Source organism: Bos javanicus, chromosome 22 (assembly GCF_032452875.1).
Source record: "Bos javanicus breed banteng chromosome 22, ARS-OSU_banteng_1.0, whole genome shotgun sequence".
In the NCBI taxonomy this organism is placed as follows: Eukaryota; Metazoa; Chordata; class Mammalia; order Artiodactyla; family Bovidae; genus Bos; species Bos javanicus.
In genome coordinates, this window is record NC_083889.1 from 6843086 (window position 1) to 6858075 (window position 14990).

The 14990-nt window shown below is 46.9% G+C and overlaps 1 protein-coding gene across 1 annotated transcript in view; it reads left to right on the forward strand.

Moving 5' to 3' along the window:
* CMTM8 (CKLF like MARVEL transmembrane domain containing 8) overlaps nt 1-14990 on the forward strand; it is a 96109-nt gene that overhangs the window by 79945 nt on the left and 1174 nt on the right. Inside the window, exons 2-3 of the mRNA XM_061395747.1 lie at nt 9143-9316; nt 14101-14217. Of these exons, the coding sequence (XP_061251731.1) occupies nt 9143-9316; nt 14101-14217 (291 nt within the window). The remainder of the gene's footprint in view (nt 1-9142; nt 9317-14100; nt 14218-14990) is intronic.

A 14990-nucleotide genomic window follows, 5' to 3' on the forward strand; every position in this document is an offset into this window, starting at 1 on the left:
CACCCCCTAGTGGATAAATGGAAAAGGTGGCCATGCTTGCTGAATAGAAATGCTGCTGATAATTGCTTTATAATATTGTAAAGCAGTTACCTTCCAATTAAAAGAAATCAAAAAAAGAAAAAATAGATTATTAAATTTAAGATACATACATTTGCCATATGGATGGAAAATTTCTTGAAATCTAATTTTAACTATCTACCATGTAAACTGGTATGTGATAAAACATAATTGTTGATGATTACCAATAGAAACTTGGGCTTCCTTGGTGGGTCAGCTGGTAAAGAATCTGCCTTCAGTGCAGGAGACCCAGTTTGATCCCTGGGTTGGGAAGATCCCCTGGAGAAGGGAATGGCAACCCACTCCAGTATTCTGGCCTGGAGAATTCCATGGACAGAGAAGCCTGGCAACCTACAGTCCATGGGGTCACAAAGAGTCGGACACGACTGACACAATAGAAACTCAAAAAAAGAGAAGCACTGCTGATCTGTGACGTGGGGGTGACTCTAAACAAAGCTCCACTGGTGTTGGGAGCCGTCATCTTGAGTGTGTGGTTCTTTGATGGTGCAGAGAAGAGGTACAGGCTTATTGTTCTGTCACCTCCTGTGGCCCAATATATTAGTAATCTGACTTATTTGCAACAATGCAGGAAACAAATAAAACAACAGTATGTGCACGTGTGTGTATTTCCTGATGCAGAGAGTAAGTACGATGGTCCACAGCGGTGGTCCCCACCCTTTTTGGCACCAGGGATCAGTTTGGGGCTGATCCAACCACATTACATTTATTGCACGCTCTATTTCTATTATTATTATATCAGCTCCACCTCAGATCATCAGGCATCAGATGTCAGAGGTTGGGGACCGTTGGTCAACAAGATTGGCTAAATTTTTTCTATAAAGGGCCAGGTGGTAGATACTTTAGGCTTTGCAGCCAAAAACCATGGACCCTGTCATCATAGCATGAAAACAGCCTTAGATGGTGCTTAAATGAATGAGCATTGGCTACATTTGTGGACTGTACGTAACAGGCAGTGGGCTGAGGGTAGCCATGGACCACTGTTATCAACCCCTGTGCAGAAGAAGGAACTGGACTGTGTTCATCTCTCACACGAGGTAGTCAAGTCCCCAGGGGCCGGCACGCACGCCCTGCTCGCCACTGGACCCTTGAGCACCCAGCACTGCATCTGGCTTGCAGCAGAGATGCTCTGGTGTCAGCCTCTGTTGGGTCTCCACTGTGGCCTGCAGGTTTCCTCTAGTTGTGGTGAACAGGCCTCTCTCATCGTGGAGCAGGGGCTCTCGCTCACGCAGACTGAGTAGTTGTGCTGTGAGGGCTTAGTTGCTCCTTGGCATGTGGATCTTAGTTCCTGGACCAGGGATCGAACCTGCATCCCCTACAGCACTGGACCACCAGGGAAGTCCCTGCCTGCTCAGTCTTCATCTGCTTCTGACCATCCAGATGTGGTTGGGACCTTGTGCTTAAAGGTCTTGTGTCAGCCTAGTTTCCTTGTGTAGAACTTGTCACAGTTCATAGTCAGATATCCATTGGTGGACCTTCTCCAGAGGCAGAAATGTCTGCTCCACTCACCATGACACCACCAGGGCACACTCAGTGAGCTTGTTGATTGCATGTTGTCACATGTGTGTGGAAGAGGACACCACTCAGCATGGTCATACTGTTCGGTTCTCTCTTGCAGGACGCCTAAGAGTAAATCTACAGGAGCTGGTCTCCAGTGGTACTTTATTGCAAGGAATCAATATGGTAAATGATTTCAAGCCCAATGAGGTATTTCAGAGGTGTGCTGAGCTCACCTGCTGGATCAGCGCAGCTCCGAGGGGCAAGGGCAGCTGGGAACAGCTGGTACATTGCTCCCAGGGTAGCCTAGTTCATCATCAGAAGTCACCTGTCTGTTTTGAAGACTGAAAGACAAATGGTAATCATGCTGGTTCCAGGCTAAGGTCAGAAAGAAATCAGCCAGCTGGTAGTGCCTAGAAAAAGCCCTGGCTCATAAAAGACGCTCAATACACATTTGAATAAACGAGACCCTTTGAACTCCTCTCTGCAGCAGAACAGCTGTCACAAAGCTCAGAGGCTTCACAGGCAGGAGAGTCCTCATGGACAAATTCAGCGTCATTTTTCAAAACCTAAGGCATCTGTTTCCTTGGTTTGCAGGACATAGGGTATGGAAGCTGTGTGTGGGCGAGTACACGCAGAGGGCCAGCCGGGCTCAGTGACAGCCTCAAGAGGTCACCAGGTGGAAGGCTTTCAATGTAAAAAATTTTTCTTCATAGAAAAGCATGGATATCTGGTACCATTTGGGGGTGGGAGTGGGGATGGGGCAAGGACTCTTATTCCTCAAGGTAGTAATTGAAGAATTCAGTTCACTGCATCATATCTATTGCTTTTCTTCTTAAAAATATATTTATTTAGCTGTGCTGAGTTTTAGTTGCAGCATGTGGGATCTTTAGTTGTGGCAGGTGGGATCTAAGTCCCTGACCAGGATTCAAACCCAGGACCCCTGCGTTGGGAGCTCAGAGTCTTAGCCACTGGACCACCAGGGAAGTCCCATCCCTATTGCTTTCCTCCTCGTTATCATTTGTTCAGGTCAGTATCCAATATTTATTATCATCTGTATGTAAATATTAGAGTCACATATTAGAGTGAACTCGTAACTACAAATAACTCCTGTGGTTTCTTTTGGTTTTCACTAAAGTCAGTAACATGCATAATCTTTAAAAATTTGCTCACTTGTCTTTGTAGCTAATTGCTCTCACATTTGTCCAGTAGCCTTTCAGTAAAGTCTCCCACAAGCCAGTCCCATCAGATAATCAGAGTTCTCATTTTTCACTTGGACAAATTTCTCCGGGGGATCTCCCTTCACCTTGAAACTCCTGCCTTTCTGTTGGGCTGAATGTCTTGTTCCCTGGATCCCTTATCGTCCTCTTTCTTGGCTTCCTCCCTCACTTGGGGTGGAGCAAGTTCCCCAGTAGTCTCACCAGGTGCAAAAGTAGGGAAAATAACATTGAGCGCGGTGCTGACGGCCGTCACCATGCTTGTCTTTTGAGTCACTTGGCTCCAGTCTGACCTGGTTACCATCCATGCCTGGGTGCCTGTCATGTCTAGATTTCCCCTCCTCTGGGGGCTTACCAGAGTTCTGTTGGCTTACTCTTTTTTTCCTCCTTTAGAGTTTATGCCCTCATTTTGTTGGGTCATATCCTTCTAGATTCCTGAGAAAGAATGTATGGAAGGTAGATTTTTTTTAGACATTGCGTATCTGAAAAAAAAACAAACAAACAGTGTCTGCCTCTTGCTCTTCATTGGTAATTTTCCTGGGTCATTTCTGGGTTAGAAATCACTTTCCCATCTGAAACCGTTTGCCATTACTTTCTAACATCCTGTCTGCTTTTGGAAAAAGTGAAAAGCCATTCTGGTTTCTGATCCTTGGTAGGTCTTTGGTTGTTTGAAGCATCTTTGCACCTGAGGTTCTAAGATTTCATGCTGAGCCTCAGTTGAGTCTGTTTTCATCCATTGTGCTGGGTACTCAGGGGAGCCCCTTCTAGGTGGACATTCATCCAAGCTTCAGAAAAATATGTTACTTTTGTCTCCTTTCCTATTCATCTCATTCTGATGAAAGTTTTCAAAGGGTTTAGGAAAGGAACAAAATTAGATTCGTGTGTTCATTTTGACATCTTTCCCCCCAAACCTAAAATATATGCCAAAGCTATAGGAATTGGCCCTGGCATAGCAGTGCCAGGTGGAGGCAATAGGGCTTCCCTGGTGGCTCAGCGGTAAAGAACCTGCCTGCCAATGCAGGAAACACAGGATATGCAGGTTCAATCCCTGGATCGAGAAGATCCCCTGGAGGAGGAAATGGCAACCAGCTTCAGTATTCTTGCCAGGAAAATCCCATAGACAGAGGAGCCTGGTGGGCTAAGGTCCTTGGGGTCGCAAAGAGCTGGACACGACTGAGCGACTGAGCACAGCACATTAACAGTCAATACAGACGAGTAGAATAGAATAAAGATTTCAGACACTGACCACCAGTATGTGATAACGGATCACCTGACCATTTGCGAGAAAGAAATAAAATTGAACCATCTTCACCACATTTGTAGAACTCAGTTCTAGTTTGTTTACAGATTAAGCAAACACACAAAGCTCTCAGAAAATATCAGAGAATATTTTTATGATATTGGTTCTGAGGAAGCCCTTCCTAAGCACATAGGAATAAAAGAAAGCTCAACCTATTAATTGTGTAAAAATTTTAAACTCCCATGTGACTGAAGACTGAAGTCTAAAAAGTAAACTGGATGGGAAAAGATTGCCGCCTTTGTTGCTGGTTACCGTTCCTGTTATGTAAATATTTCTACAGATCAGTAAGGACATGATTTTGTACAAATATCAGTAAATCAGAACTGGAAGTGGCTAATAAGCCTTTGAAAAGATGCTCTTCCATCCTCACAACTGATCAGGACAACGCGAACTAAAAGAAGAAGGATCCTGTACATCACTGGTTCTTAGTGTGCAGTCCCTGGACCAAGAGCACCGTTTGGGAATTTGTTAGAAACGCAGATTCTCAGGTCCCTTCCTAGATCTACTACTGATCACAAGCTCTGGCACGGAGCCTCTTCTCCTGAGGGTTAGTGAGCCTTTCCGGTGGTTCTCTGATGTTGAGAACTGGTGCTGTGAAAACACAGTGGTCAGTGTCATGGATGAGACTCACGTCGCTGAGTGAGAGAAACCACGTGTGGGGGTGTGGCCGGTAAGATTCCATGCCTTTCAAGTTCCAGACCAGGGATGGTAGAAACCAGGGGACTTGCTCCCCTCGGAGGAAGGAAGAAGTTAACTGGGAGTGAGGGTGGAGCCCCCAGGCGCCCTGTTTCTTGAGATGGATGCTGGTGACACAGGTTAGTCCAGTTTGTGAAAATCCATGGAGCTGTTCGCTTAGGGTTTGTGCACTTTACTCTGCACTGTACTTCAGCCAAGCAGTGAAAGGCAAAACATGAGCTCTCTCTCTCTCTCTTTTTTTTAAAACCAGGTTTTTAATCATTTACAACCTGGGCATTTAATGAGGTTGGAAAGGAAGAGCCGGCATGCTCTGATGAGATGAGTTAGCACAAGATTTTTAATGGCTAATTTGACAGTACTTCTGAAGCTTAAAATAGCCTAGAAATTGCATTTATAAGACTATTATCCGGGAATTTGGGTTTGCAGGGATATACATTCTATAAGAATGTTCCCTGGACATGTTTTGTAAAAGCATAAAGGTGACAACTTAAGTTTTTCTCCATAGGGAGCAGGTCCCATGAATTATGGAAAGCTGGGCCACTGTTAGAATCGACGCAGATCTGGAAGGAGGGCCTCCGTGGTACGGCTGACCCAAAGACAGAAGTCATAGGCATCATATACCGAGTGATCCATATTTTTAAAGGAAAAAGAAAAGGATTTGCAGGTGGTAATGATAGTGATAAATGCAAGCGAAAGAAGTTAAGAAGGGTAGACATAAAATTTTTATGTTGGTTTCTCTTGAGAATTTACAGCTGGTAGCTGGGGTTATAACTTCTTTGTGTGCTTTATATATGCTTCGTCTTCTGCCAGGTTCATTTCTGCCTGCATTTATCACTTTCAAAAGTTTTTTTTAGGTCTCAGATTTACCATTCCAAAAAAAGTGTTAGCCTAAATAATGCTTGTCAGTGAAAAACAAACAGTATTTTTGAAGTCTAAGCAAATAAAGATGAAGAGTTTGTCTTAAATACACACACACACACACACACAAGTCTAAGCAAATAAAGATGAAGAGTTTGTCTTAAATACACACACACACACACACACACACACACACACACACACCAGGAGATGAGCGTTTTTGTAGAGTGGTTTTCATCAGCGTTGGTTATAGTGAGAGACAAAAGTTGCTTCCGGGTGTGTTTCAGTTGCCCAAGAAATTCTCTCGAGTAGGAATTCTTGAAGACAATTTTCAAGAAAACTGTCTTTTCTTGACAGTTCTTTTCCTGTGTTTGCTGATGAGATCTTGGGTCAAATATTCCTACTCTTTGACAGACTGCTCAGTTAGAGATATCGTCCTTGTCTGTAAAAGATGACCACTGCTAGCACGTTAGAGCATCTTTGGACAGTGGACCCCACTTGCTTTTAATAATGAAAAGCATTTTCACATTCAGAGTCAAGAGCTCTTAGTTAAGCCCATGTAGCTGGAGTTGACTCATTGGAAAAGACTCTGATGCTGGGGGGGTTGGGGGCAGGAGGAAAAGGGGACGACAGAGGATGACATGGCTGGATGGCATCACTGACTCGATGGACGTGAGTTTGAGTGAACTCCGGGAGTTGGTGATGGACAGGGAGGCCTGGCGTGCTGTGGTTCATGGGGTCACAAAGAGTTGGACACGACTGAGTGACTGAACTGAACTGAACTAAGGTGGATGTGAGCTTATCCTGGCAACTCTCAAACCCTTGCACGCTCCTGGAGAGACACCAGCCCCACTAGCAGTGGCTCCTCCCATGGTTATTTCCTGGGTGAATCCTCAACAAAGTACCCTTCCCACCCCTTCAGTTTGAATCAAGAAGCCCGTGATGTTATTTCAGATCCTGCCATGCCAGATGACGTGTGTTACCTGTCCTGTTGATACAATGGAAAGTCACATCTGTGTGTGTAGGTTACCTGTCAGTTATGATGAATTCTGGACCATAACCCCAGGGGTGTGAGTCTTGACGCTTTCTGGAGTTTTATCCTGTTTGATACTTCTTCGCTTTCAATAAATTCCTTTGCCACAGGTATGAGCCCCAAAATACATAAATGCTTCTTTGGACTCACATACGACATGGGGCAGATAAAAGAACCTCAACTTTCAGCTCCAAGGAGGGAAAGTAGCAGTGTTCAGAGTCTACTCTCTGCTCCCCAGTACAGACATCCAGACTTGGACAGGGAGGTGGGCTTGTCTCCATGAGCACTTTCAAAGGTCCCCCAGAAACCTGTCTTAGTGATGCTCACTAAATGATGCTCACACGAAGTCTTCCTTCCTAAAGCAGGGCCTGAACTCCTCCCCTGGACCATCCACTTCTAATCCCATCCTGAGGTCCCAGGCTCGCTCCAATGAGATAGGTTGTAACCTGAGCCCAGGTCAGCCCTGCTAACCTGTTCGTATATTTCATCTTTTCAGCTGAGGAGGTGACACCCTAATCCACTGAGGAGTTTTTCCAGAGACTCGGGTGTAATTCCATTTTATTGTAACCTAGTCCATCAAAGCCGTGAAGGTCCTGACTCCTTCTGAAATTTGCCTTGAATCATTCACTTCCTAGTACTCACCAGCGTCTTAATCTTAAACACATTGTCTTCTTCTTCCACTTGGATTATTACAACAGTCTCTGAATTTGTCTCTCCAACCCCTACCCAGCCACCTACATGCCCGTTCTTGCCATGTAGCCAAAGTGATCTAACAAAAACTTAACCTGTTCATATCATTGTCTTGCTCAAAACCCTCCCTTAGCTCGTAGGATAAAGTCCAAAGTCCTTAGGTGTCCTGGCCCACAGAATCTGACCATCGCCAAGCCTTCTAACATCTTGTACCCATGTCCTAACATCCTCCACTTTTCTACAGGTTCTAGAAGGCCCTTCCCCTGCAGCTCTCTGCTCGCATCATGCCCTCTGCCTGGGACAGCATCCACCCAGCCGTCTTCATAGCTCTTAGTGGGTCTTCAGGCTCTTCCTCAGCATGGCCTCCTCTGATACTTGCCGTTCCTGCCTGCAAGCTCACAGCCCTGTTAGAGACTCTGGTCACACCCTTTATTTCCTTCATAGCGTGTTCACAATTGTGACTGTTCACATATCTCCCCTCACGAGGCTCTTAAGTGGTGCATGAGCTAGTCTGCTCGGTTCCTGCCTGGCTCTGTCCTCGGGGCCCATGAGCAAGAAGCCTGGCCTGTGGTAGGTGCTCAGGTGTCAAGGCCGAATGACCAGAGTGATCAGAGTCCTTTTGTGTCTCATCCCACGGAGAGAGCTGAGACAGGAAGGAAGCTGCTTGCCCTGAGTCATACAGCACCCAGCGCCCACCCCGGACACCTGATGCTATCTCCTGGGGATAGGTTTTAGATGCCAGCGTTCCTGTGACTCAGGAATGAAGTCCTCCCGGGCCCTGGAAGGGGTGGGCGGGAGACGGACACTTCATTGTGGCCTCCCTCCTTGAGAACCAGGAATCCCTACAGCATGGGTCAGCATCCTTCCTCCACTCAGTGCTGATATGACAGAGCTTCGGGCTCGCCCTGCCCTGCCGCAGCGGTGAAGCCAGGCAACTGTTGCTGGAATAAACCCACGGCTTGTTTCTTGTTCCCTTGACAGGTGTCGGGAACAGATTCCAGCCACAGATGTGTGTTGTTTTGTCCGTCTTTATCAGCGCTAACATTTGTTGATTAAATTATTCGTTCATTCATTTATGCATGCCTGCATCCCGCACTGAGACTTGTGGGATCTGCAGTCCATGGGGTCTCGAAGAGTCAGACACGACTGAGCAACTTCACTTTCACTTTTCACTTTCATGCATTGGAGAAGGAAATGGCAACCCACCCTAGTGTTCTTGCCTGGAGAATCCCAGGGATAGGGGAGCCTGGTGGGCTGCCATCTAGGGTCACACAGAGTCGGACACGACTGAAGCGACTTAGCAGCAGCAGCAGCAGCAGCAGCAGTTCCCTGACTAAGGATCGAGTCCAGGTCCTCACAGTGAGAGTGTCGAGTCCTAACCACTGGACTGCTGGGGAATTCTAGGGCTGGCATTTAAAAATGAAGTTTATCAGCACGTACAAACTTGAGTTTCTGTGTTCTCCTGGGGGTAGGCGGGGAGAAAGATCGAGAAAACCAGCCCACAGCAATTGGCGGGAGCTGGTCAGAGACAAGGCGTGGGCTTCCTGTTTGCCTGGTCTCTGCGCAGCCTGCTCTGCTCCTTCGTTTTACCTTTCTGGTATTTGTGGGAATGTGAGTTTGCCCCCAGTCACATTTGTTACATGTATCCATATGTATGCATGAAAGTTGTAGTTGACACTTTGTCTAATTGTTTTTTTCTCTGTGTCCACTTCCTCCTCCTCCTTTATTTTCTCTTCCATCTCCCTTTTCCTTCCCACTCCCTCTCCCGCTTGACAGGTTCTGGGACTGCTGGTGTGGACACTCATCGCTGGAACGGAGTACTTCCGGGTCCCTGCCTTTGGCTGGGTCATGTTCGTAGCTGTGTTTTACTGGGTCCTCACCGTCTTCTTCCTCATCATCTACCTAACGATGACCTACACCAGGATCCCCCAGGTGCCCTGGACCACGGTGGTAAGCAAACCACGAGTGTTCTTCCTGTCTGTTGCCCCTCAGGTGGGATGGAGTTTAGTCTTCCATTCAATTTGCAATGGTCTCTATGCCGGTAAAGCAGAGGGCAAAGCCAGGGAGAGCCCAGCACTGGTGTTTTACACCGGAGTGTAGAGCATCATGTTGGAAGGTCCAGGAACTCCTTTTAGGCAAAGTAGCCAAGCGGTCCTCAGAAGACTGAACCGAGAGAAGCTCTGTTCTCTCGTCTAACCTCTTGTTTTATTAATTCTCAGTCAACAGTGGCACCTGGATACAGGTGTGTCAAGGCACAGCCGCGGTAGATCTTTCATCCTTCCAACCCCTTCTGATGTCGTGGCTTTAACTCTTTGGGCAGCAGAGTTCTTTGATATTGAGATGCAAAGAGTTAGAATGAAAAATGAAAGGCACTGCTAGAACAACGAGGTGTGCTCATATTTGGGAGCAGGAGTGGTCACAAGTGACTGGACTGTTGTCCTGACTCCATGCGGGATGCAGGACAGCAAAGGGAAACACAGAGTCCAGAGATGCGGGCCGTGGATAGGTAAGAAAACGTATAGATTACAGAACCGTAATCTGCTTGGACACCAGAACAATACCCTAGACCTTTGGTGACAGAAATTTCTTGCAGTTCTAGAGGCTAGACGTGTAGCATCAGGTGTCAGTAGAGCTGGTTTCTGGTGAGAGCTCTCTTCCTGGCTTGCAGATGCCTGCCAGTCTTGCTGTGTCCTCACATGGCAGAGAGAGAGGAGAGGATGTGAACTCCCTTTCATTTCTTAGAATGAAATGACCCTCCTCTGACCCTAAATACCTCAAAGGCTCCTTAACCGAATACTATCTATCACTATCTATTGCATTGAAGGCTAGGGCTTTAGCATATGAATTTGAGGGAAAAACATTCTCTCCATAATATTCTGCCCACCCAAATCACACCCATCTCACATGCAAAGTGCATTCATCTCAACGTCCCTCAAACTCATTCCAGCATCAACTAAAATCTAGGTCCAAAGTCTCCTTTTAAGGGACTTCCCTGGTGCTCCAGTGGTTAAGACTTCACACTTCCAGTGCAGGGGAGCTTGATCCTTGATCAAGGAATTAAGATCCCTCATGCTGCATGTAAAAATAAATAAAACAAAAAATAAAGATAAATCAGACAGGTGCTAATCCTGCTTAAAAAACAACCGCCCCCACCCAAACCAAAGTCTCCTTTAAATATTATCTGTGTCAGATATGGGTGAGACTTGAGGTACAGTTCACCCTGAGGCAAAATTCCTCTCCAGCTATGAACCTGTGAAACCAGGCAAGTTGAGTACTTCCAAAATACAGTGGTGGGACAGACACTCCCGTTTCAAAAGGGAGAAATAGTAAAGAAGGAAGGGGTGACAGGTCTCCAGCAAGCCCAGAAAGTTACAAGGCAAATTCCATCTGATCTTAAGGCTCCATAATCATCCTTTTGGTTCAGTGCGCTATCTTCTGGATCCACCTGGAGAGTACTATCGCCCCAGTGCCTCTGCAGGGTCCCTCCCAGAAACCAGAGAGGTAGCCCCACCCTTTGAAACTGAGGAGGAACCAGCCTGCCCAGTGGGCCCATGACAGGAGTGCCAGCCCCGACGATCTCTGAATCGCCTTTCTTTTTGTGAAAGATAAAGCTGTGTCACAGGCATATAGTTCTGTGGTTCTGTCCTCCAGAATCCAAGAAGGTCAGCACCCCTCCTTCATCCTGGCCTATCTCCACCCCCTTCTGCTCTAACTGGCAGTGTTTCTACTGGTATAATCCCTTACTTATTCGTGGCTTCTACTGAGATTATTATTCAATTGCTAAGTCATGTCCAACTTTTTGTGACCCCATGGGCTGCAGCACACCAGGCTTCCCTGTCCTTCACCATCTCCCGGAGTTTGCTCAAACTCATGTCCACTGAGTCGACGATGCCATCCAACCATCTCATCCTCAGTTGCCCCCTTCTCCTGCCTTCAGTCTTTCCCAGTATCAGGGTCTTTCCCAGTGAATCTGTTCTTTGCAATCAGGTGGCCAGAGTATTTGGAGCTTCAGCATCAGCCCTTCCAATGAATATTCAGGGTTGATTTCTTTTAAGATTGACTGGCTGGATCTCCTTGCAGTCCAAAGGACTCTTAGGAATCTTTTCCAACACCACGGTTCCAAAGCATCAGTTCTTCAACACTCAGTCTTCTTTATGGTCCAACTCTCACATCCATATATGGCCACTGGAAAAACGATAGCTTTGACTAGACAGACCTTTGTCGGCAAAGTAATGTCTGCTTTTTAACACGCTGTCTAGGTTGGTCATAGTTTTTCTTGTTACAGTCACACTTTAATTCTAGTTCCAAAATCTGTACCCAACTCTCTGCTCCAAATTCTGTATTCATCGGGGTTCTCTAGAGAAATAGAAGTAATAGAATGTTTATCTATATAAAAAGATTTGCTCCAAGAATCGGCTCATGGGCTTATGGAGCCTGAGACATCCCAAGACCTGCAGACAGCGAGTTGGAGGCCCAGGAGAGCTAATAGGCCTGAGAACCAGGAGAGCTGCTGGTGTAAGTTCTAATCCAAAAGCTAGCAGGCTTGAGACCCAAGAAGACCTGAAGTTTCAGTTGAAGTCCAAAAGCAAGAACAAAGACTGGTGGTCCGAGCTTAAGCCAGTCTGGCAGGAGTTCCCTCTCACTCACAGGGAGGCCAGCCTTTTTTTGTAGTCAGGCCATTACTGACTAGGTGAGGCCCACCCATACTGGGAAGGGCAATCTGCTTTACCCAATCGGTCTACTGATTCAAGCATCGATCTTATCTAAAAACACCTTGATACACATCCAGAATAGCATACCAGCATAGTTAACACGTCAGATTAACCATCCCAGCACTTTGTGTGATACATACTAAAGTGGGGGGATGTACCAAGTGGGATGCCCACATTTGTATTTGGGGAAGCAGATTGACTGACTCCTGCCTGTTTACCCAGAAACAAAAGTGAGGATTCCCCATGAAGACCTTTAAGAACCGGGTGCAGTTTCTGAGAGTTAAGTTCATAGTGGTTCCACACATGCCTGGGGCAATGGAGGCAGCCCTGGGGGAACTGGCACCCTGCTTCCCAGGCAGGCGCAGGAAAGACTGCCTCGTTTGGTTGAGGGAGTCACGGAAGGCTGGCACCCCGAAGTTGTGGCACAGGGGATCCAGGTGAGGGGCAATCACAGTGAGTTGGGGAGATTTAAGAAAAGCTTGAACCAGGTCTTGAGGAAAATGCTTGAGTGCTGGGAAGAAGATGAGCCTGGAAAAGCTAACATGGGAGCCAGTGGTCCAGATGTGGGAATGGGCAGGACCCTGACTTCCGCCTCTGCCCAAGTCTCAGTTCTGAGCTGACGCTCTGGACTAGAGGCTGGCAAACTTTCTCTGTCACAGTCATCCAGCTCCGCTTACCATGGGAGAGCCGCCGTAGACACTTAGTAAATGAACAAGCATGACTTGTTCCAGCAAAAGTTTTTACATAAAGACTGGCAGGTAGGAGACCTCCCTGGAGGTCCAGTGGTTAAGACTCAGTGCTCCCAATGCAGAGGGCACGGGTTCAGTCCCTGACTGGGGAGCTGGGATGCCCACGAGTTGTGAGCGGTGCAGGCAAAAAAGTAAAAAACAAAAAACAAACAGAAAAACTGGTAGACTTGAGTTTCTCTGGCCTTTTCACACATGGGTGAGCAGCCCTGACAGGGAGGTGATGGTCTTTCTTGAAGCGACAAAGGGGTTAAACACTTCTGAAGGGACTCTAAGTCTCATTCTGCTGACTGCTAGTCAGGAGTCTTTATCTTGCTGACCTTCAGCCTAGAGCATCTATTAGTCTCTTTCTCTCCTCCAAGCCTAAGATTCCTTCATTGATCTATTACATTAAAAATTTAAAACATTGCCTGTAATGTTACTTTTTTTTTTTTTTTTTTAACTTGTTTAACGATGCTTCCTTCTGAAACTCCCTGGTTTTAAAATGCTCTGATTTGCATTTTCAGAATTTGTCATCATGAGGCATGTCCCCATTCTACCATAAGGAAGCTGAGGTTTGAAGCCTCCTGACTTTGTACAGGTTCACACACATCTGGGCCCATGTCTCTCGACTTCCACCCAGCAGTTTTTTTCTGCCATCGTCCTGCTCTGGGTGTTTCTCTGCCCGAGAAGTAATTAGAACCCTGGCCAGCAGCCAGGAGACCCCTTCACATCAGGCGCTGCACGCTCACACATGTGAGGAGATCAGAAGCTCAGACAAATGAGTGTAAACTCAGAAAGTATGGAATCCTTGCCACCCAGACCCATGGACTTAAACAATTGCAGAATAGTCTTCAACTAGAAATGAGCTGTGTTCCCAGAATCTCTAGGTCTTCTGTTGTTGGCTTTTCCCCCCTCCCTGGAGAATCTAGAAATCTGGGTTTCTGTTTTAGCTCCCCCATTTTGGAGATGTTTGCAGCCAAATTTTGGAAATTTCATGTACTGCCAGTAGATGCCAATAAAGATCAGGTGTGTCTGGCCTCTAGTTGGGATATTTTATTTGCTGCTCTCATTGAGGAGCCCTTTTATAAACCCTCATGCCTGTGTGAGTGGAGGAAGTAGCATGCAGCAGGGACCCCCTAGGCACCAAGGAGCCGCCTTCTCATTAGCCTCGTCCCCTGCCTTCTTCCTGCGTCCATGTGAGTGCCTTGCCAAGTGCGATTCTAGCTGCTTCTGGGGTCTGGGGGTGCCCAGACCTTCCCAGGCTCCCTAAACACTCTGCACCTCTGCTTCCCAGGGTCTGTGGTTTAACGGCAGCGCCTTCGCCTTATACCTCTCAGCTGCTATTGTGGACGCATCTTCCGTCTCCCCGGAGAGAGACAGTCACAACTTCAACAGCTGGGCGGCTTCGTCGGTGAGTGAGCCTGTCATCCTGGGAGTCTCCTCCTCCCTGAGGCCACCTGCGGATCAGAGGGAAAAGGACAAAATTACCTGCAGGACTTCCCCAGGTGGCTCAGCAGTAAAGAAAGCGCCTGCCAGTGCAGGACAGGCAGGAGACGCGGGTTTGATCCCTGGGTCGGGAAGATCTTCTGGAGGTGGAAATGGCAACCCACTCTGGTATTATAGCCTGGAGAATCCCATGGACGGAGGGGCCTTGTGGCTACAGTCCATGGGGTCACAAAGAGTCGGGCGTGACTGGGTGACTGAATAAGAATAATTCTGCTGCCTATAGCATCCTATTGGGGAGAAACAGAAGATATGCACTCTAGGATTCTGTTTAAGTAGAAATTGTTGTTTACACCGTAACAGTGCCTGGAGGGATAAACCCTAGCGGAGTTTCCTTCCAGGGACTGTGATGGACCATGAGGGGTGTGGGATGAGAGGCTTCTGCTTTTTAATTCATGTACTTCTGTACTGTTGGCATTTTGGAATCGTGTGTATTTTTCAAATTTAAAAAACTAACTTTAAAAGTTTCTCTGAGATTGGCCTTAAAATATTTCATCAGCATCAGAAGTGTTAGGGGAAGTGGGCAATTAGACAGGAAGGCCAGCAGGGTGATGTTAAAGCTGATGGGTGATCCATGGGTGTTTATTGTACCAGTGCTTTAAACTTATATTTCACAATCTCTGCATGCATGCATAGCAAGTTGCTTCATTCATGTCTGACTCTTTGCGACCCCATGAACTA